Consider the following 23,017-nt stretch of genomic DNA (forward strand, 5'->3'; position numbering starts at 1 on the left):
ATTAAATTCGCTATAATGCGATAATAGCGAAGACGAACGGTGCTCGCGAACGTATCCATAAAACTCAGTCAAATGCACATTTCACATCTCTGCGCCTATTCTCGTATTACGCGAAAATTTAAATTCAATATTTATCGTTACCAGTAAAGTCAATTTAACAAACGGATGAGAGAAATCAAAAACGTGAAATTCAAAATTTGTTATCAGTAATCTTCAATCGCACGTATGTACATTATATGCAAAGCGTTCGCTTTACAATTATTACACATATGACGGGCCATTGCACTTAATAATTAACGCGACATAATTTACACATTAAATGTTTCAACAGCAAAATTGTGACGTACAAACGCACATTAAAATTATATATAAAATTGACCAATTCGAGGTGGTCGGTTTGTCGAAACGTAACGAAAAGTTTTAACGCCGTCGAAAGATCAAATAGAAGACGTAAGGATCTGTATCCTTAACGCATACCTTATTAGCTTCCGTTCTTGGCAGCAGGACTCGCGCCGCTCCTTGCGCTTACGCGGTTTCAGCGAGCAGAGCAGAGACGCACCCTCAGAGTCCTTCGGCTCGTCTCTCGTATCCTTGCAGATCTTGCAGTCGCCGACAGGTACCAAGCCGTTCACCGTATTCTCACGGATACTGCAGCCATACGGGGACAGAGGGAAAAAAAAGAAAGAAACCAGGTCAGATCGTATAGACACGAAGCGCGACGATCTTGAAGTGTCAGCCTTCGAACTCTCGATCGGCTGCCGTCTGATTGTGAGTCAAACGATCGCGGTAAAAGCGCAGTTTGCGAGATACGAGAGTGCGGAAACGAGCGAGAGAGGTCGACGTATTGAAACAATAGGCGGTAAGGATTCCCCGCGGAAATAAAAAGAAAGAGAAAATTAACGCGACGATCACGGACGACGTCGCGGTCGCGGCGAATCGCACTTGTTGTCTCGTCGACGAACGCGTCGACGATGCGCCGAGTTTCCGTCTACGCGGAATATTATATAAGGTTCTCTGTTTTCTTTTCAGCCGCTATATAATGTCGAGCAGATAAAGCGATCCATCACGTCTGTCATGCATAGGATGCGCGATGACGGGCAACGGAGGCACGGGAAATGCGCAGCTAACGAGATGATCGTGGACGAGGCGCCGGGAAATAATGCGTGGCACGTACAGTAATTAGGATAATGCGGCAGGTGAGCGCGTTTATTCTGCATTTCGATCGAACAAGAGAAGCAGAGTAGTAATTACAATTACAAAATGGCTGGCTCAAGTGTCGGGCTTCAATGGAGAAGAGCCAGCCATTATCGCGCGCGCGGTCTCTTATCACTACGAAATTCATGAACCGGATTCGACCGGCTAAAGTGCGTTTGCGTGCGCGGGAAAAAATATTGGGTCTGCGTCCTTGCGGGATATGCCGAGAGAATTTTTCATTTTATATTTCGCCGCAAAGTTCGCTACAAATTTTATCGTGTGTGGTGATAACCTTGGAACAACTTGGCAACTTATCAAATATTATGAGTAACGATAGGAATTTTGGAAATATACAAGAGACATTTTATAAATATCATCCTGCGTTGCAACATTTATGAGATATTTTATAAATTTATCGCCATTTATTCTATTTGAAATAATAAAAAATCGTAAACTCAACATCTTTTAGCATCGACATCGAATTATACAGTTGATTCGAGTAAAAATAGTCAAACGTACTTTATATTTTATATAAACCTGTGTCAAAGTATAAAATATGCGCAGCAGATATTAATAAATCAGAGGCAATGGCGTAAAATTCTTTGAAATGAAATGTTGTCTTACGGTTATCATGATTTTCAAATTTTGTGATAAAAATCTTTCTGTGTATCGTTACATAATGCAATGAAATTGCAGTCCGTGCTAAGAGTATTTTTTTCTGGGGAATAATTTTCTCACACGACTAATTATGCGCCATTAAAACACAATACATAATCGATAAAAATCGCGAAATATTCATTCTCAGCCTGGCAAATAATATAAGGCTGGGTCACTAGGTCGCCTCAACGCTAATACAACGCGACAATAGAAAAATTGCTGAAATTAAATATCTGTTATTTTGCAATAAAAATGAACAGAATGGAATGAATTAAATACTACTCTGCAGAAAAAATCTGTCATTTTAAGGAAAAAAAAAAAAAATCATTACACCTATATGAATATGCAAAAGTAAAGGCCATGGCACACAAAAGAACGTAAGCAGTAAAACTTAGGCAGTAAAAGCCAATCAGCCAATTACAGTCGAAAATATAAGGCCATAATGTAAGACCATAATGTAAATAGCAGAAAATCCAACATGTTGATTTTCTTACTGCATGCGTTTTATTGCTTGAGTTTTTTTTATGTGTTGTGGCCTTAAATGTCATAAACAAAAAGAATCAACAATCTGACTGCGTAATTTTGTAAATTATATTTTCAAATAAAAGTACCTGAAGTTGGACAATAATTACGAGTTCGTAAATATATATTCTTTTTGCAATATAAGTTAAAGTTTCTTTTACAAATTTCTTTTAATTCATTCGTTTCATTTTGTTCGCTTATTGCAAAATAAGCTGTTTATATTTCAGCAACTTCTCGATCCTCAATTTGTACAAATCACGTAGTCTGAATAATCTGAATTCTTCGTGAATAATTTTATATTTAAGATTGAACGTCTTCTCCGATTTATTCATTTTTGTGTGAAAATTCTGTTTAAAAATATATATAGTTGCTTTTAACGTCAATCGATATTTCATTTGAATTTAAATTTCCTTCTCTGAGATAAAAAGCAGCATGTAAATTACGTTTACCTTATTGTACTTAACTCTACGATCTAATCCAGACATTCTTTTTCCAAATGCAATTTCTCGTGCTCCGCAAAAGTCCTCTCGCGCGCAAAAGTATTATCCCAGTCAGCGAAATCTCGTTACTAAGGTTACATTCGCAACGGCGATTTAAATTTACATCTCGCGAATCTAATCTTTCCGCGTAATTATTATTTTTTTCTTAAAAGTGCGAAATCGAAGTTGTTTCTCTCGGCTTGCCACCACTTTCTTTCATCATAAAAGCTAATTGAGGATAAAGGATGTTGAATTATATCAGCGCGATAACGCGATTTCAATTTCGAGATAACGACTCTTTTTCTCTTCCCGCGAATTCAGATTTTTTTGTCTCGCGAATTCAGGTCGTGTCTTCGACGCCCGATTTGAGTTTGTATCACGAGTCACGACCCGAGTACAAAGGAATCGTGATGCGATAAATACTTTCATCGTGACTCATCAAAACGCAGAGAAGAAGCTTGCGGAAATAAAGGCATGATGCAATGCCATCTCATTTTTTTTTTATCAATTCCCTTGACAGCAAAACGTTCATATCGATTGTGATAAAAAAAAAGACTTGAGATTTAATAATTTCGCAAATTTCTTCGTATCATTCTTAAACGATCTCTTTCATTTTTACATTCGTTCTAACACGATTCAACAGTCCTTTAAAAAACTTATTGAGTTCTTAATAAATCAATAAAGCTTTCCTAAATCATCAAAAATAATCACACATTGCGAAAGTTAAATTCTATTGGATTGAAAAAAAAGTTTGTAGCGTTGTTTAAATCAAATTCCAAAATATTTGTACATAAATTTATTTAACCTATATGTACTGCTAGAAATTTTTGTTCCAATTTAATATATACATATATAAATGTTATAGGTGCAATATTGTAATTTAAAATATAAAAGAGAGTTGCAGAAAGCTTTTAAGATCTAATTTAATAATGTTTATATCTAATTTAAAACTATGCTAAAAACTGTTGCAAAATAATGTAAATAAAGTTCTTTTGCGTCAGAGAAACGATTGTCTTGAAGGAAAAAAGTAAACATTTGTTCGACACGCTGAGAAATGTCCAAGGCGTATTTATAGTAGCGCTTAAATGTCGCGATAAAATCTATTGTTAAGTGCGCGCACACACAATGACCAACAGGAAAAGGAAATCCTAATCAGACATCTCCCAGACCTCTCTCAATTAAAAGCCCCGATGCAAGTTGGCGAGCATCGCAGCTGTATTAGATTCTAAATATAACTGTTCTTCGCGTGCACATATATTATTTGTGTATCCATCAAAGTTCGGGAAAATTCCGACGGTGTGGTATTTTTGTATCGCTACCTCGCGTTTTCAGGGTGATCACAGGTTCGGAAAGTTCGCATCACGGAAATATCAACATGACCGCGAGCCAATTACGCCGTCATTCGCGCCGTTAATTGCTGATCGATCGATCGATCAATCCTTAATGAAACGCGTCAATTTAGAAACGGTTCATGCTTCGCGGACGTTATTGTTATTCTGAACATTCGCGCAAACACATACTATTAGCGCTACTACAATAACTCATTGCAAAACGGTAACAATCTTACGTGAGAGACGATTTATGAATTTATAAAAAAAATATTTGAATTAATTGTTAACCGAGAGAAATGTGAGTTGATATTATTCGAATAGTTAGCATTGATATATAGTAGTAGTATTCCCAGCAAATGAAAATAAATTAAAATCGATAAAAACTAAATTTATTTTGACATTTTCGAATTCACGCTTCGGATTTTTCGCATCTATTTGAATCCAAAAATAATATGAATTCAACATGATGAATAGCTCATTTCGTATTTCAAATCATTTGAATTAAAAAATAATATAATGGGGGCGTGAATCCACCAGAATTCAAAATAATAAATAGCTCATTTCAATTCACTTGAATCAAAAAATAATATAATAGACCCATTTGAATTCAAAATGATGAATAGCGCATTTCGTATTTCAATCGGTTTGAGTCCATTTGAAACCAAAAATACTCCGGTATTCCGATTCTAAAGCGCGAACTCGGTTAAACTAAAATAAATTGCAATTTTCAATTCCATTTGAATTTATTTTCGTTTGCTGAGTCGACAAAGAGTTTCGCACTTTCATTGCAGATTGTCGAAAAATATAAGAGTTAATTACGTTGTCATCGTAGCGTTCTTGGCGATAGCATCCGCGCGAAAAATCCTGATAATCACACTTCTAACGTTCTCAATTAGCTCCTCGGTCCTCCGCGGCAGATTCTTAGCTTTCTTTCGAATGGGATACACGCGACTGACGATCGAGCGATAGATCGAAGCACGATATTCGCGCGCGATGTTCTTCCGATCGCGGGAATCGGCGAATGAATAGGAAAGTACGTGACAAAACGGATCGCGCCGCTTGCGAGGAAGCGCAAGCTTATTGACGGACAATCGAGGTGACGCGATGATGAAAATGATGATGATGATGCATCATCACGTGAATAGATCTAATAAATTGGTAGGCCGGATGACTCTCACGAGACATAATTCGATTAATTTGTCGGCGGGCAGCTACAGACTCGCGCGCGCCTGTAAACTTTGTTCCGCGTAGATTAATGTCAATTAACATAAACGGGGGCTCGTGACAGCCATTTACTATGGATCACCGTATCTTCTAGAAAGATTTCCACGCGACTTGTTTATCTCTTGAAGAATTCAGACCTATGCTATCCATTATGAATTTATGATATTTATAAAAATTTCTTCTCTTAAAAAAAAATCAAATAATTGAAGCAATTAAGTTTATTTATATACATACACTAAAAAAAAACTTACTAAAATTTCAAAATTTGCGATATTTTTCGTACAATTTAACGCATCGATTTTGTTCCTCGACACATTTTCATGAGGTATTTTATCAAGACAGCGTTAATTAAGCGACAATCGAACAATAGAAATTTTTTCATGCAAGATTCGATATCGCTTCTAAAAACAAGAGATCATTTCTTTCGTGTCATTGTTACCGCTTATTGTTAGCCATACCGTAAGGAATTTCCCGGCGTGAGGTGCATAGTATCAAGGTGCATAATAAGCGACGCTTGAGCGTTATCCAATCCGATACAATTCCGCTCGGTACTTGCACTTTTGCCATGGTTAATAAATTTCGATTAAGGGCGACGTGGAAATCTACTCTTCGCCGAGCTACGACGCGTTCTAACAAGGCCTCGGCTCTTTCACGAATTACCATGGATTTACGGCGCCGCTCGGCGAGACGACGGGCCGCGCAATCGTCTTCTCATGCACCGCGATGCAAACGGAAGATGCAAGACGTGCTGTCTTGCGATTTACCGAATAAAACCAAAATATTTTAATATTTTAAAAAGTATTTCAATATTTTAACAAGAATCTTAAAATCCCTAAAATATTTTGCTTTTATTCTTTTGTATTTTTCGTGATACAATTTCATGAATACAATTTTATAGAATCATGTTTAAATCCTGGATGAGATAATATTTTTCGCAGTAAGTTCTTCGCAGTATTTTAAGATATTTGTCAACGTCAGCATAATTAGAGATGTTTATTAGCATCAGTATTATTAAATTGCTTATCAATTGAATATTGTAATATTAGTATTCTGATTCAACTTACAAACTACGTTTTAAGAGCGAAGATAACGAAAACGGCAATTTAAAGAACTAAAAAATTTATGTAAGATCGCATAAGAAATATTACTGCACTATGACAGTTCGTTCTTCCGATTTAAATTATATTATACATAGCATGATTCTAATTAATTATTGTTCATGAATTTTGAAACGACTGAATCGAAGATTTGACAATTAGAATAGATACTGTTTTAGCACAAGAAATAAATAATTAATATACATATAAGACTATGAAATGTGCAATATAATGAAAACCAAAAAGAAAAGGCCAATAACGAATCTGAAATATAACAAGTATAAAACAAATACAATGTAACGATATGATAAAAAAGTAAAATAACCAAACGAAACCCTAGTTTAAGAACCTTGAGCTTCAACTCGTTCTTGCAATTAAAATTAGATTAGCAATTTACGTCCATGTCGATATCTATTTATGGACCGTAAAGTTTGTTGAGACTTCATCAATATGGAATATCGATAGAGACTGTCTTTAATGGCGTTTAACGTCTAAATATTTTACTACGATTAGACATTACTGTCAACCGTCCTTTCTCTCCTTTTAAACGCCATCGAATTGCTCTCTGCAATTCGTATTCCGCTTAAACTGCCGCGCCGTTCAGAATGCGCGATAAGTCGCGTGCTTCTTGCTAGCAGTTTACGATCGATACGAGTGTGAATGAATTCTAGCACTAGCTCGATTTGAAAAAAATGTTACGGCCCAAGACTACAGTTTTCAGAAAATAATATAAAGTCAATTATTTTAATCCTATTTTAATGGATCATAAAATTATGCAATTGTTGATTGAAATACATCTGTATAATTCGAATGATCGTCTTTTTGCGGAGAAACTTACGACAGTCTTAGAAAAACTATCCCATTCGAAGGCGACACGATCTCGATAAGGGAAAGGATAATTTTCATTTATCTTACTGCTGCAACAAGTGACGCAAGGTTCTGCGTACAACAAATAGATGTTAGAAACAGGAATAAAAATTTTAGAATCAGTTTCCTCAATGAACGCTATAATAAACAATAACTTACGTCGTATTTCGTACGACACATCTATATTTCACGTTTTATTCGTATCCATTATGCGGTACGTTTAATATTCATTGAGGAAGCTGATTCTAAAATTTTACTTCCTATTCGTAATATTTCTCTATTGTGCGCAGATCTCAACTTCTGCTTTTCCGTACTCGTCGAAGTAAAACTCGCGAATGAAACGTCGTACTTGCCGAAATCAAAACGAGCCTCTCGAGTCGTTCAACCTCGCTTCCGCTTGCCCTCGATCCGAAACCGCGGCCGCGCGGATCGATGAGCCGGAGTGCGGATCGCGGCAGCTAGCGTCAACGTCATCGCGCGCTCGCGCAAAGTCATCGCCGGGCAAAATTATGCTAAATGTGCAACTCACGGGCACGCAGGTCCCCCGCTGTCTCGCGTCGCGCTCATGTAATCGCGAGCGCCAACTTTCTTTTCCAACGACGGCGACGGCGACGGCGACGGCGACGGCGACGAGCGACGAGGCAGCGCAACCGGCGCGGCGGAACGGAGACGAGTCTCTCGGCGATTCGATGAAACGTTTATGGTCGCCCGCACGTGGGACTATACACAGGTGAGAGAAGGTGGAGAACGTGCGAGCGCGCACACGGGCGGAGAGACACGTGCGCACGCGAACGGTGATGGTGATCCCGATATGTGCTCGAGGAGCGACGATGATCGGCGATGTAATGCCCAGCGTGGCTTTGCTTTCCCCCGGGAGGAACGCACTTACGATCGAGAAAAACGGCTCGTTCCTTTTCCGCTCGTCGATTCAATGCAGCCGGCACAACTGCTCAGTAACACAGAAAGAGCGTACAGAAGCACGCCGGTGGAGATTTCCGCGCGATTATCCAGTCATTACGCCGATGACGTTTGCAGATGTCAATACGGAGCGATCTGCCTCTATTGCCGAACCGTTACTATTGCCGTGATTAATTTTAACTTTCGAATACCGACAGATGAACGAGTAAATCGAAACGTTAGTGGCACGATGACGCATGACTCTAAATTGATGGAAAAGTGATGACCGGCTCAAAACCGATTTCTGCATTGACAGAAACCGTATTCGCCATGATCGAGCTTACTATCGAATTTACGTCAACGCAAGCAAAATCATTTATCGTTGAGCGAGAACATAACACTGTATTTAAAGGGGACTGCTGTATTTCAGTCTAGACTTTTGTCTCCGCAGCGTTCATTTATATATATATATAAAGAAGCCACTTGCGCTCTATTAAAAATTGGACGAGACAGGCAATAACACTGAATCATTCCATACGATCTATCCATTATCGACGACAACTGACGATATCGCGGAGTAATATTCAACTCGCGTCATCGCGTCATCCCGTGAATGCTCGCGTTACGTTGAAAGCTACTATGAAAATTGCTTTTCTTCGTGAGGAAGAGAAGAGTCTGTCTGCTCTCGTTTTTGTTCAGACCTCTGACGATAACAAACGGATAAATTACGAAGGAAATCTCGCGTTATTACATCAAACGCTCGGAACGCCGACGAAGTGCTGCCCCAGAAAGCTTCGGGGAAACGTCGAGATTAGCGATCGACTTCGAATTCGCGTTTCAAAGATTCACCGGTAATAAAAATGAAAATGGAGAGATAAGGCCATAATAATAAGCAAACAACGTAATTTCAACTTCACAGAGTTCTCTTCAACGTAACAATTAATATTTAAATTAATCAATTAGTGAAAGATTAAGATTGCACGAATTTACAATAAAACCATGTTATAATAAGTTCGTTGATCTTCGCCAATGAGTGTAACGTAGGAACAATTGATATAAAAAAATAACAATAAGAACAAATAAATGAATGAACGGAGACTTCCAAATCATGAATTGATCGAGTCTGATCTGACTTATCTAATAATCGTTAATAAAGTGTTAAATTGCCGTAATCAACTGTGTAATCGCTATGTAATATTTTGTAAATTTGAGAGGTGCTATATTGGATCTGAAGTATTTTTATCGCTCCGTGTTCAATTATAAAATAACGTTCGCTTTACAAAAAAAAAACGTTGAACGTTAAAAAATTATAAAAGAAACGTTCGCTCATTGTTACAATGAATTTCTGCACACGTCAATATTATTCAAACTGTCACCTACGTTGTTGTGGCCTTATTTCTCTTTATTTTCGTTTTTTATTATTTACATACGAACCGATTACTACCTTTGCTTTAATTTGAGTCAATTTCTTCTTTAGATTCTAAAATGTTTACACGCGTAAAACGACGATTCAGGTACGCGAATGATCGTTAATGTCAATCTTTCTCTCGTCTCGGGCAACATCTTCGGCATTCAAAGCAGGTCCAAGCGCGTCAACCGATCGGCGATCGAAGCCGCGGTAATTGACGATCGAAGGGCTGCACTACAATTCCAATTCAATTCAATAATCCGAATTACGGTCTTACCCGCAACACAGCCGGGGGGAGGAAAATTTGGTTAACCAGAATTAGCGTTCACGGTGGACGGGCGTTCGTAGCCGCGAGTGAGGGAACTCCGGCGGCTCCTTAATTAACGATCCTCGGCTCACGCTCGCGGGCGTACCTGCGGCGGGCGCGATTAATTAGCAGCGAGTCAAGGCGATCGCGCGGTGTCTCCCGTCGCACTGTTCGAACGCCCTGTTCCTTTAAGCCGCGCCGCGCTGGCGCTTCTTTGCGCAAGGATTCCCAGGCGGAGGTGAGACGAGAGGAGGCAATCACGCGCGACACTCATGCGCGATCAAGGACGATTTTTGCGTTTTGCGCTTTCACGTTCACGGACACAATACAATACGTATACGGCACAATGGCGTGAATCGCCGTGGCCGCCCTCGCGCCTTGTATGTACACGCGCGATGCCGGTGGAAAACTGACTGCTCCGCTCTGCCGCTCGGGCCCTCCTCGTCAATATCGTCGCTGCCGTCTCGCGCGTGCACGTGACAGAGCGACCCGTGCACGCGGTCCTCTCTCTGCGTTGCAACATGCAATCGCACACGAATTTACACGAGGAACCGCGCTAAGATCGACTAGATCGATTTGCTTCGAAAATAAAACAAAATGCCATATATGTGCGTGTAATTCCAATACTGTTACGGAAATAACGTTTTGTTTAAATATCTACATTGATTGTGAGAGAAAAAATTTCTAAATTTTAGCATTAATGAAATATTTACTTACAGTACATAAATATTTACTCTATAACGAAAAATGATATTTAAATTAATGGTTCTTGCACTAAATAAGTATATATTTACATTTAGTAAACATTTCATTAGTACCATTCGAATAAATATTTATTAAAATTTAGTAATTTTTTCTTCAGTGTAAAAAAATCAACTAGATGCAAATCTGAAAATAATATTTTGTTTGACAATAAAAATTAATTATATAGGACGTGCTGGTTGCAAAAATATCAAAACTTTTGTAGCTCCTAATAAATTGCTAATTACTTTTAAGCCTCGTATCCATAACTATTTTGATGATCCAACAAAATTGTTTTCAGATCTGGCTAAATTTTTAGATGCTTCAGCAAACCTGTTCTACCACCACGCGTGTAACACGTCATTTACTTTTGATGCCGGATTTATCACTCGAAATTCGAAAAGGGATTGAAAGAGGGGCTCAAAGGATAATATCATTAACGATTTTGGAGTCGTGTCGCCGAAGAAAGCGGAGATTTTCGATGGAAATCCCGTGAAAAACGCGGTGCTGTTTTCGGGAGTCATGTCGCTGAATAATGCATGGATCGAGTTCTCTCGGTTGCGCGAGGCGCAGTCGTAATGAACTTTACAGTGAATCGTAAATCGCAAAGAAAACCAGCGTCCTTTTTCTTCCTACGGCCGGTTGACAGGCCGAGCTGTGGTCGTTTACCACGTATGCACGCGACATGTGTGGCGCGTGTGCATGAGAGAAACACAAACCTCTCGGAACCGGTTTTCCGAAGCTCGTTCCCGAGCTGCCGTAAGCTTTACAGCCGAAAGCAAGTCTCGAATCTTGCACCGCCTTCTACGACGCACTCGAAAAGCTCGACGCTTGGATGCTATCGACGTGGATGCACTTTTTACGCTGTTCGACGACGGGAAATCGAATTCTCATTCGATTGATTGAGCATGAAAAAAATATTCGAGACGGAGATAATCCATTTTTTATTATTATTAGAATCGGATTAAAAATAAATTTTTTTTCAGGATCGACTTACGTTGTAATTATCTTCAACGGACGAGAGAAAAAAATTCATCAGAGCGTGAATACCGAACATACATAATCGTTCTTGTTGCCGTAAAATATGTAAACATTCCTATTCGCACATTAAAGATTAACATAACATTTAAATATAAAATAAATAATTTATTGATAGTGCGGTTTAAATGAAGAAAAGGGAGGAATGGATCTGATATGCAAATTAAAATATTTATTCGACATTGAACGAGAAAACTAAATAAATATAAATGGAGCTGCGTCAATCGATATGTCACTCCACATAACACGCGGGCTATTATTTATCTACAGTCAATCGATCAAAAACAATTCTCAATTCGGATACGTCGTAGTTATATTAGTTGGGACAGAGGAGGGCGATAGAAGGAGTGGGAAGATGAAAAATAGATTCGATGTCGCACGATATTTATGAGACGATTGGCTATAGCTTTAGCGAAATTATGTAGTAAAATTTGAATAAACGTTTGCGGAATGAAAAAAACGATTTACTTGCAAGCTCGCGTTTCTCTCTCTCTCTCTCTCTCTCTCTCTCTCTCTCTCTCTGCGCCAATTGTCAGCGAGCGCGTGTGAATAACTCTACGTGCCCGATTATGTGTAATTATTGGTAAAATAATTTTACGTGCGAGTATCCACTTCGCCAGAATTGACAATGTTCTCTTCAGCGGTACATATGAATTGCGAGATGATGAAATATGAGAAAATTAAACGGTGATAGCGGGATCAACAAGTGATACGATTATACATAGTCGCGTCTGGAAAAAAATTAACTCTCCAGAATAATCAGCTTTTCCTTCGCGATGAGAATTTAAAATCGCGTATTAAAATAATAGTATTTAAGTATTGACCGGAGAATGTGAAAAAAGGAATTAAATGTTCAATAATTTGTCAAATAAAATTTATCAAGACCGCATAGATTCATATTATTTATAGAAAATTAGTAATCGTAAATTATACATAAGGCTACTTCTTGCGGTTGAGTTGCATCGTGCCGTTTCTTTTGCCTAAGATACGATGCATGCAGCAAATTAAATAATTTAAATATACCTAAAATTGTATATCAATCTAAAAGAAGATGGTTATTTTATTTCGTAATTTTTAGAGCGCCTGTTTTTTTCTCGATTACAGTACAAGCACGTACGATCGATCGTTATCGATCTCTCACTCCTGTTCGCCAAAATCGTTCGAAATTACATTGAGATCGATAGAGTGGCCGGAAGGGCGGTAGCACGTTTTAACGACGTCGCGTTCGTTTTAACTGGTTTATGCGACGTATACACGACAGGCACGTAACCCGTGGCCCGCAATAATGCTCGCCGTGCCGAATGTGATCATTATGCCAGTATGTTTCGCGATCTCGTGCGCGCGTGCGTTCGCGCGCGTACCCTTGACGTCAACGGCTCTATTTTCGGTCGTCGTCGGCGTACATTTAACGCCGGGCGTACATCGTAAAATCTACGATTGAACACGAGCGGGCTGTGTGTTTATAACTAAATATATTGCACCTCGCAAAGTTTCCGCCGTCATTAGAGAACTCTTTAGATTAATGATTCGCTACGTTAAAGAGAATTAATTCATTCACGAGATTCGCATGTAATTAAAATTTTAAATTACAAAATAAAGAAAATTATTTGGAAATGACATGTAAACTTATTGCTTATTTTGTTATTAAAGCTATTCCATTAAAATGTTTTTGATGTCATTTTCTGACACTGATTGCATATTGACAGAATTCAATTGAATTCTTATTAATATATAAAGTGAAAAAATTTTTTCCTTTATGTAATAGAAAAACGTAGAAACTTCAGTTTATAAATATCTATTTTAAAATGTGTCTAATAATTAACATATTTGTCATATCTAAATGTAAAAAAAATGCATTATTTACATTCTGCTTGGAAATAGTTTTTACTAATCTTCTCTATTATGTTTATGTATAATGCTATGTTATTACCTGCGTGATAAAACTACTTTTTTTTTACTACCACTCATTTATAAAAACGTTATACAATAGACCTGTTTTCTATAGTTGAATTACCGCATACTTTCTGTACTTGAAGTGAAACAGGTAACGTTTGAAATTTAGTGAAAGCGAGAAGAAAAATTCTGGCGCAGCCCAATGCAACAATAAAACAAACCTAATATTAACTAAATAAATTTTTAAACAAAAAAACAATCTTTTTATTTATGTCATTGATGATTGTAAAACAAAAAAAATTATTGTGACGGTAAATTTTCGACTAATAAAAAAGAAGAAAAAGAGTAAGCTGTGTTTACTACTGCGAAACTTCAAAAGCCATCGTTCGGGTGTGTGAGTCACGCGAATACACGGCGTAAAACGAATTATTTTTTCATCCTACGTTTCGAAGTTGGCACACCCACAACGGGATGACAAAAAAAAACTCTTGTTATGATTGTACGATTTGCGTATGCGCATTTCTCGTAATCGTTTCTCCGTGAGGTGTTAATTGTGGACACTGTCGAAAAAAATACATAGAGTACGCAGATCCGGTACTTCATTCCCGGATCTCTTCGAGTCCTTTGACTTTTTTTTCTATCCCATTACAATTACGATTACGACCGCGGGAAAATTCCGCTTCGTCGTAAGCGACATAGTTATATCAATGTGATAAAAACTTACGAGCAAACTTAGGAGCGTTTAGAAGCAAGTTATAAGGTGATTAGCGTAATCGGTCTACTCCCTATTTCCGCAAGTCACTGTTGATTTTCTTGTTAAGCGCTTGGAATAATTTACATTAAGAAATAAGATAATTAAGATCTATTATATCTTTCATTTATGTAACTTTAAAATGTTTTTACAAAAATGTTATAATAGATATTAAATTTAGAGCATAATAATTATAATTTCAGTCATATAATATAATAATAATTAAAGTTGTACATCTTCCATAAATGTACTAATTTTCCGTAAAGAGACGTTATGGCAATTATTACAAATAAATATAAATATACTATTTTTGTATAATTGCATCTTTAAAAATAAACAAGATTTACGAATTCTATTGCCTGATTTCTGAGTCAAATTTCTGTTTCTTTCGGAAAAATGCACCGAATGGCTGCATTATTTACATTACCAGACGCGTATCTTGTATCGAAACCGCTTTTTCCAAGCAGATGTTTCCTTTAAGCACTCGTGCCAGGTTTGGTTAAAGTTCGATGAAATCTATCTAGGAAACGTTACGTCATTCTTGGACCGCTGCCTATGACGGAAGAATACCGCCGACAGACAACATTCATGTCCAACTGATTCATCATTTTCTGTTCTTCACGGGAAAAAAAAATCTTGTTTAAAAAAAAAGAGAAACAACAGGTTTTTAACTTTGGCCTTTGATGCGTCTGAATTTTTTAAAATTTAATGTTTTAATTTAAAATTTCGTTATTGTTTCATTTAATTATGCATAGTTAAATTAATAAAGCAGCCTTTAGTGAGACTTAGAGTAGATATTTATCAGAAGCAAAATACCAGTTGTGAGTTAGTCGGTTCATTGACATCGAATAAGGTATAATATAATAAAAGATATCTTGCTAGTCGGTTAAGTACGAATCAAGATAACGATTAATATGACGTTACTGGGTGTAATAACTGTAAACTTAATTCAAGAATGTATAACAAAAGGCACTGATTTATGTGTTTTAAAGTATTGCAATTTGCGAAAGTCTTTATGGAGAAATCGTTGCGTTAACATTCTCGCGTTTATGTGCTCCAAGACATACTATTATTCTACAGAGTGTCCCAAGATTAATTCAACTCGTCCGGAGTCATAAATTTAATGTCGCAAATTTCAAAGATTGTAAAATCCAATCTTTTAAATGCTCTATCAAATATATATTACCGATATTAAGTCAGTCTCGACAAATTAATTAAACTCAATACATAAAGTTAAAAATAAAATGAAACATTGTAAACTTTTATAAAAAAAATAAATAAATAAAATTTTCTGTTTCTAATTCTCGAAATCAAAATCAATTTCAACTTTTATCATCGAATACTTCCGTAGCATATCAATATCAATATTTTTTCACAATCCGTCTTACAATATCAAAGCGATAATTTTGAGACACCACGTATATACACACGACCGATTCGATTGGAATTTTCCTATGGCCGGACCGGGTGCGAAGGTGAGAACTTTTTGCTTTCACGAAACACATCATCATCCAATTCAGGATAAACAGGGAGTAGGCGCGTATTCAAGGTCGACAAGAGTGCGTACGTATGGGTGCATTGTGATTCATTCGTTCGTGAAAAAGAGAACGCGCAGCTGAGATGAACGGATGCGAGAAAAGAACGGACGAAGGACTGGACTCGACCAGCAGGTCTAGTTCCTTAATTTATCTGCCGATGTAACTCGTTTAGGACAATAACGCTTCCCGGTAACCCTTCGCACATGCTTAAACTCGAGCTGAATGAGATCGAACTGAATGGGTTTTGACCGCAAATCTCGAGGGACAATGAGAAATTTTGGTTTTGGGATGACAATCGAAATTGTAAATATTTTGTTTTAATCAAAATTATTATCTAAGAAATTTTTTCGGTTGATAATTTGTGCCTCTATTCCAAATTGGTGATGATGCAAATGGAGTTATAAAAATGAGTTATAAAAATATAGCTTTAAAACCTGTTATAACGTAACAATTCATTTCAAGTTCGCTCTAAGCATCACCTTTGGTCATGGAGGATACAATTTATAAAGAATATAAAAGAATCTAGTTTCAAAAATATGCCGAGCAAGGCTGTGCCAAAGAAAGGCGCTCTACCAGTTTGCAAATTTAAGACGTGATTTGGAACTTCCTGCTCCCACCTCTCGGAAATCTCTCACGCGAGTTGTGAATATAACGAGCGTGTAAAGGTACGTAACGCGCAACATGTAATTATGTACAGCACATAAGAAAATAAAAAAATATTTTATTGAGGAATTGTTATAGGTTTCATCGGGAAGAAATTCGCAAATTTTAATCCTGTTCTTAAATCGCGTAATGTTAAGTGGTTAAGAAGCAAATCCGGCAGGAAGGGTTTCCGTCGATCGATCGATCATTAACTCACCTGTTCTCGTCTATTATCATCTGTCACTCGCAGATGTTACCCCAGACAGTTATCGAGATTATCGTCGACGTAGGAGGCCGACTGCTGGACTTGGTAAAAATTCGCGGATTAACGACGACCGTCGTTCAAGTGTCACTATAATTAGACTCGTAATCTATTTTAAAGGTACAGAGCACTTCCTCGAAAATATCGACGTCAGTTAACGGACGACTGATTAGGCCACGATCGCGGGACACAAAAAGGCGCTATCGCTCCGTCCGATAAGTCACGAAACATGCCGCGTACTGAATGATGTAATTAATGCCGCGGCAGTGATATATCCCGCGCGATAACCTTGCGTTTCGGGTCGCGTATTGAAAACATTAGTTCGCGTTCTCCCGAAAAAGTATTGCCTTATCAGAGACGCGAATTAATCTTCCGCATAATTTCCTCGCGAGTTGGCAAATCGATCGTGCTGCGCGATTTATCCGCGCGCCCCCTTCCTCTTTATCATACCTCTCTTCTCCCCTCTGTAGGCTAATTTATCTCGCGTTCGTCATTCAACGGCGAATCGAGGCGAACTGGGCAAAAACCATGCTCGAAACCATGCTCTCCCTCTTTGATTCTCCCGAGACTTCCAAACTTCTTGTACATTTCATTTCTCTTTAAATTAATGGAATCTCTATGTTTTTCTTATGATTTATAGCATCAAACGTGTTATATTTATACTGGACGTTACGAGAGTTTCGAGGACGCGCGTTTTCGAGAGATGTGAAGATACGAGAAAGAAACTGAAACTCGCGAAGAAAAAAACCCAAATACTACCGAATCTCATAAAATACGTATGAAAAGTGACTTGAATCATGAATATGCGTGAAAAGTGACGTAAATAAAATTTTAACCGCTCGATAATCTTTCATGCCACTTTTGACGTTCGTAAAAATAATTTCGTTCGAGAAGCCTCCGAATGAGAAGCCGTTAACGAGGGATGTGCGAAACCGTGAAAATTTTACAGTCAACATTTCGCGCGCGTGCGCGTCTTATTTGCACTACATTCGGTAAGAATCGGATATTTCGAGTTCTGCGAACAAAAAGACAGGGAGAAACAGGCGTGTCGTAAAACGTCACGTCACACAACAACAAGGTGACACGGCTCGTCAAAACCGGAAAGGAGCAGTTTCAGGTGAAGGTTTCTCCGGCAAGCTCTCTGCCTGCGTGTCTCTCGCTTTATTTTCCCTCGGTATCAGTTGCCGTCTTATCGACTCGTGTCAACACAGAATCAGCGTCTCGATCTTGCAAACTACGCTCTATTTCCGGAGCGTAGGAGCTATTTCCACCGGAGTTTACACGATCATCTAATTCACAACGGCCATCGTGAGTGGCCGATGGATTCACGCCTACGAGCTACGTTAAGATGCTCGACATTATGCGATTGGCATTAGCTTTTTATATCAGTATTGCGTTAACAATTTATAAGTACAGCTCGTTAAATCTTCCTCTTTGAACGACGTATATTTACTTAAGGTCAGCCATTTAGAATTACTCGGTGTAAATGTAATTTTATTTGCAACCATTTAAGCATCGAAATTCACGAATTAAAATTATATTATATAAATGTTACAAATGCGTAAATTTTTATTTATAACCGTATATCTAATTACTATTTATCAAATAAAACTTAGAGGCTTTTTCGATGCCAAAATAAATTACATTAATAACAAAGTTTCCTAAATATTATATATTTACAGCCAAATTACAAAATTATTAGGCACCATATTTTTTTGTTTATCTAAAACTTTTTATCGATATTAATTTATATTTTTTACTGATGGATTATAGACGAGTTTAAAGAGTTTTTAAAACAAACGCTAATACACATTTTAATTTCTGTTTCAAACCTTCCCTGTTAAAAATATTTAAAAAATTATAAGATACCTAATATTTTTAGCCAAAACACTGTATATTGTGTTGGCATTCAAATTTCTTGAACATTTTAATTAATAATTACTCCAAAATTCAACCTTTTCTTTATTTTTATACGACGGATTAAATATATTACTGTTTCTTTTAATAATATAAAAACTTTGGATGTTTTACTAACGTCTGCGATTGTCCAACTAAAACTAATTTTATAGTTACACAAATTTAAGGCAGTAATCGAGCACTTTAAACGCGTCTCTGTCACTAGTCGATTTTCCGCTAGACAAATTATTGTCAAGCGAGGATGGCACAGGGTAAAATGTAAAAAAATACCTTCAAGAGAATGCCTGACCACGATAGCGACGAATAGGAAGACGCCGCCCCTTTGTGGCGAAGCCGCCACGGAATTACAGCGTGGAATGTGGCCGGAGACCGTCGATGCTTAAAATGAAGTCCTGGTCGGCTGCCAGGATCATATTCACGGAGTCGCGCGCGCGAGAAAGAGAGAGAGAGAGAGAGAGAGGGAGAGAGATTCCGGTCGACCCGTCTCACATTGAACCACGGAAAACTGCGCAGTTCTCTGTCTATGCGAAAGAAATCCTAGAGCACCACACCGAGGTCGTACAGTCCGCGATTCGTTAGCCGGTTTAAATGTAGAAATTTTCACATTTTTTCGCGAGAAAGTACATCAACGTTTCTTTCTTTCGTCACATATCTAAAATATGTTAGAACAACGATTTGCCCAGTATCTTTCTTGAAATCTCAAAAGGCTCTCGAACAAAAAAAATATTTGGAACGGACTGACAGAGACGGTACGCAGCGTAGTTTATTTTTGTTATTAGCGGTGCTCGTCCAATTCTATTACGTAAGCTCGATAAACGTTAAATTTTCAGGCACGCACTTACAATTAGATTAGATCCGCTATTAGATTCGCAAGTTTGTGCAAAATTCGCAAAACTTTCTACCGACAACTATTCCTTATTAGCATCACGTCTTATTATCGTTCGATACGCGCTTATTAATTGTTTATCATACTTGTCAGCTTTGCAACTTGCATATATTAAAACTAAATCTCGATAATTCCTGGCGCATGCAACTGTACAACGAACTTTTCGCGAACAGAAGCAACTCCAATATTGTGATAGGGAAGAAAAATATTTTAAAAAAGCCGAGAGATAAACGTATTTTTTTTTACAGGGTTATAGCTCTGTATAAATAACTGCGCTATCAGCATTGCTACCGATAATAATAGCTTTCACATGCCGATACAACGTTGAGATCCCTTTTATCAATATTTTTCACTTTAGCATTCAACGAATAATTATTGTTTTCAACATTCCATATTAATTTAAAGAGATTGGATTTAAAGTGTGGAAATTCCCATTTTATTGTTTGACAATTCTTTCCCGGAATACCTTTTTGATTTATTTTTGAAAAACGTATCAAAAGAACTGTAGAACGACGGGTAGCAAAATAAGCGACGCAGTTTTAATTTCATTTCACAGGGATTTCAACTTTAATTCAGCTTGACATTTAAGTTTCGCAGTGGCAAAAGTATATATTTCGGCCGGCTCAGTGGTTCATTACGCGTGCAATTTTACAACATTAACAAACCGCGTTCGTAACATCCGCTTTAAATTAATCGACCATCGCCGCGAGTAACGCGTGGAAAATTTGCGATATCGCGTGCCACCGACGAGTGCGTACTCCGATTTCCGGGATCGACGGTGCGCTTAATCGATCCGTGGCTTCCGATTAATCGGCGGCTTCATTCGATCCTGGTGTATCATGTGTCGCGGCATTGTTATTGATCGAATCAGCTCGGAGAGGAATCCGAGTGCATCGTGTTCCGCTCACACGCTCGTGCGCGCGCCCGCGCAAAATAAAACGCCTCGCAAGTCCCGCGGACAATTTTGGCCGTTAGTGATTTTCATCGCCATCTTTTATTTGGACGAGATGACCGCGACGTACCCTCACCGTCGTATGCGTTAAATGCACAACGAACTCGCGTTAAAGTCGAAGGATGATGCATTTTCAACGCGCAAAAACATCCAGCGCGCGCTTTTACTCTCCGCTTTATTCTTCAAGATAAATCACCTCACGACTCATTCAAAAATATGTGTCGAAGTCACGCATAATTCTTTCGCTATCTTATCGCATAATAACGAAGAGTTGCGATGTTGTCTCGTTGTGATGTTTATTCTATTCTACTCTTATCTAGACTGCACTGCGCCAACGGGATGAAAATTTAATCCGCTCTCTATATTTCACTACAAGGAATTTTTAGATAACCCGATAATGGCATGACGCAATGGGGAAGATTAAAAACAAAGCGATATCAAATATTTCTTTTAAAGAATTTATGGATGTAATATATTTATGGACTTTTTTTTTACTAATTCCGATTATGTTTTACAGCGATTTAAAGATTCACGTACTGATCTTTTTTGTGTGACATTTTGAACTTTTATTTTAGATTTATTATCAAATCTATTTTAATTTGATTAATTTGCTTATGCACGAAATGTCGAGAGAATTTAAGTTAATAAAGCTTAGTGTGACAAAATATGTATATATTTTTCTAAATATATTGTACATCTATTTTCAAAGTAGTGCCAAAAAAAGTAACACGTTTATTACATGTTACACAGCGGTACAGAGAATCACATTTTTAATTTGTAATTTTTGTACGATATTCTAAACTTATTTTTATTATCAAATCTTTTTCATAATTAATTTGCTTACGAGCGAAATATCGAGAGAACTCAAGTCAATAAATTCAATTTGACGATACACACACATATACATATATACATATATTTTTAAAATAATGATAAAGAAGGTAACACGTGTATTACATTAACATAAAATATATTACTTTTTCTGCTATATATTTTACACTCACGTCAAAAACGAATACACGCGATTAGATTCTTTATGCAAAAATATTTTTTTACGTCTCTGTTTTTTAACTTTGTAATGAGAGGAAAAAACCTACGCAAAGGAGAATTAATCGAAAGAAATATTTTACAATGATGCAGCCTGTCGAATAAATTATCGAAGCCCCCTTCTCTTAAGAGATACACGAGAGATATTCTTTTATACTATTTGCCAAATTGAGATTGAACAAGTTGTTACTATTTTTAGATCCAAACGGCATGCCAGGGACAATAACATTAGGAAATAGGAGGCCACTTGGGCAACACGTGAACGGAATAATTGTACGCCTTCCGTTGCGAGCGATATACGTGCGATTGCGATGTTCGATGATGCGATCTGCATCGACTGCATCGACTGCATCGCGCGCTATCGATAAACGCGTCGTCCAACATCAGTTAAAAATGACAGACTTGAATTTATTAATCGAGTCGGGAGTGGCCTAGTTAATGAACTACGTATGACCTACGGATTCCCAGAAGTGCAATTTCTCCGAGAGATCGATGTTTATCATATCTCCTGGGTGTCCCGCACATATTTTATTAAAAACTTTTGCAATCACTTTTAATTGAAGCGAACACGAAACCTTTCACTCGTGATTAATGCAAATTAAATTGTTATAATTCTTAAAATAAATCTTTAGATTTTACGTCACCCAACTTATTTAGAATAGAAAATGTTTCACAAATGCATAATTTTCATTAAAATCGCATTTTGTTCTGTCATAGCTTTATTAACGGCACTAACTTTATCGTTGAGAAATTTGGTCTCTCTCTCTCTCTCTCTCTCTCTCTCTCCACCTCACTGTCGCACGTGATACAAGCGTATTCATATTGCATCGCATAATCAATGCGTATTGCGTATCGATTAGATGCGAATGGGGGTGAGAGGGAGGGCGGTTTTGGAGCTCGTTCAAAGCAAATGATTGAGACAGATAAAGCGAACACGGAACTGTCCATCGGGCTATGGAATATTCACAGTATATCCACAAGCTTTGCTTGTACTTGCATATATTAACTGGTAAATTTCGAGAAGAAGCTCCCACCGATTCAGATAAAAACTTTTTATCAGATGAGTCTCTCATTGAAGAAACCTGCTCCAACCGGTTTACGGCTGTACTAGTGTTTCTGTGTTGAGTTTCTGTTTTGTTTGCGCGAAGCTTTAAAACAACGATTGTGATAAAATTCCCTCGGTATCGCTACGCATATAAATCTTATTTTTTTAAAAACGCTGACATAAATATTTTCTCTCGAAAATTTTTCAACGTCGTCTAAAATGTTGAATTTTGGTAGATTCATAAAGAGTTTTTTGTTGATATTATGTGCCTTTGATAGCCCCTTTTAGAATGCTGTATGCTCGCTTTTAATCCTTTCAACGC

At 37.5% G+C, this 23,017-nt stretch overlaps 1 protein-coding gene and 1 long non-coding RNA gene across 6 annotated transcripts in view; one reads left to right on the plus strand and one right to left on the minus strand.

Moving 5' to 3' along the window:
• The window catches only part of LOC105202659 (protein FAM13A), a 56,498-nt gene that overhangs the window by 6,373 nt on the left and 27,108 nt on the right, over positions 1–23,017 (minus strand). For all 5 annotated transcript variants that reach the window (XM_026136202.2, XM_026136197.2, XM_026136199.2 and 2 more), the window contains exon 6: positions 478–648. In XM_026136202.2, the coding sequence (XP_025991987.1) occupies positions 478–648 (171 nt within the window). The remainder of the gene's footprint in view (positions 1–477; positions 649–23,017) is intronic.
• On the plus strand, positions 648–13,945 carry LOC113004077. The gene is made up of 2 exons (XR_003268821.2): positions 648–8,101; positions 11,026–13,945. It is a non-coding gene; the product is annotated as an uncharacterized LOC113004077 (long non-coding RNA).

Source organism: Solenopsis invicta, chromosome 12 (genome assembly GCF_016802725.1).
Source record: "Solenopsis invicta isolate M01_SB chromosome 12, UNIL_Sinv_3.0, whole genome shotgun sequence".
Lineage (NCBI taxonomy): Eukaryota > Metazoa > Arthropoda > Insecta > Hymenoptera > Formicidae > Solenopsis > Solenopsis invicta.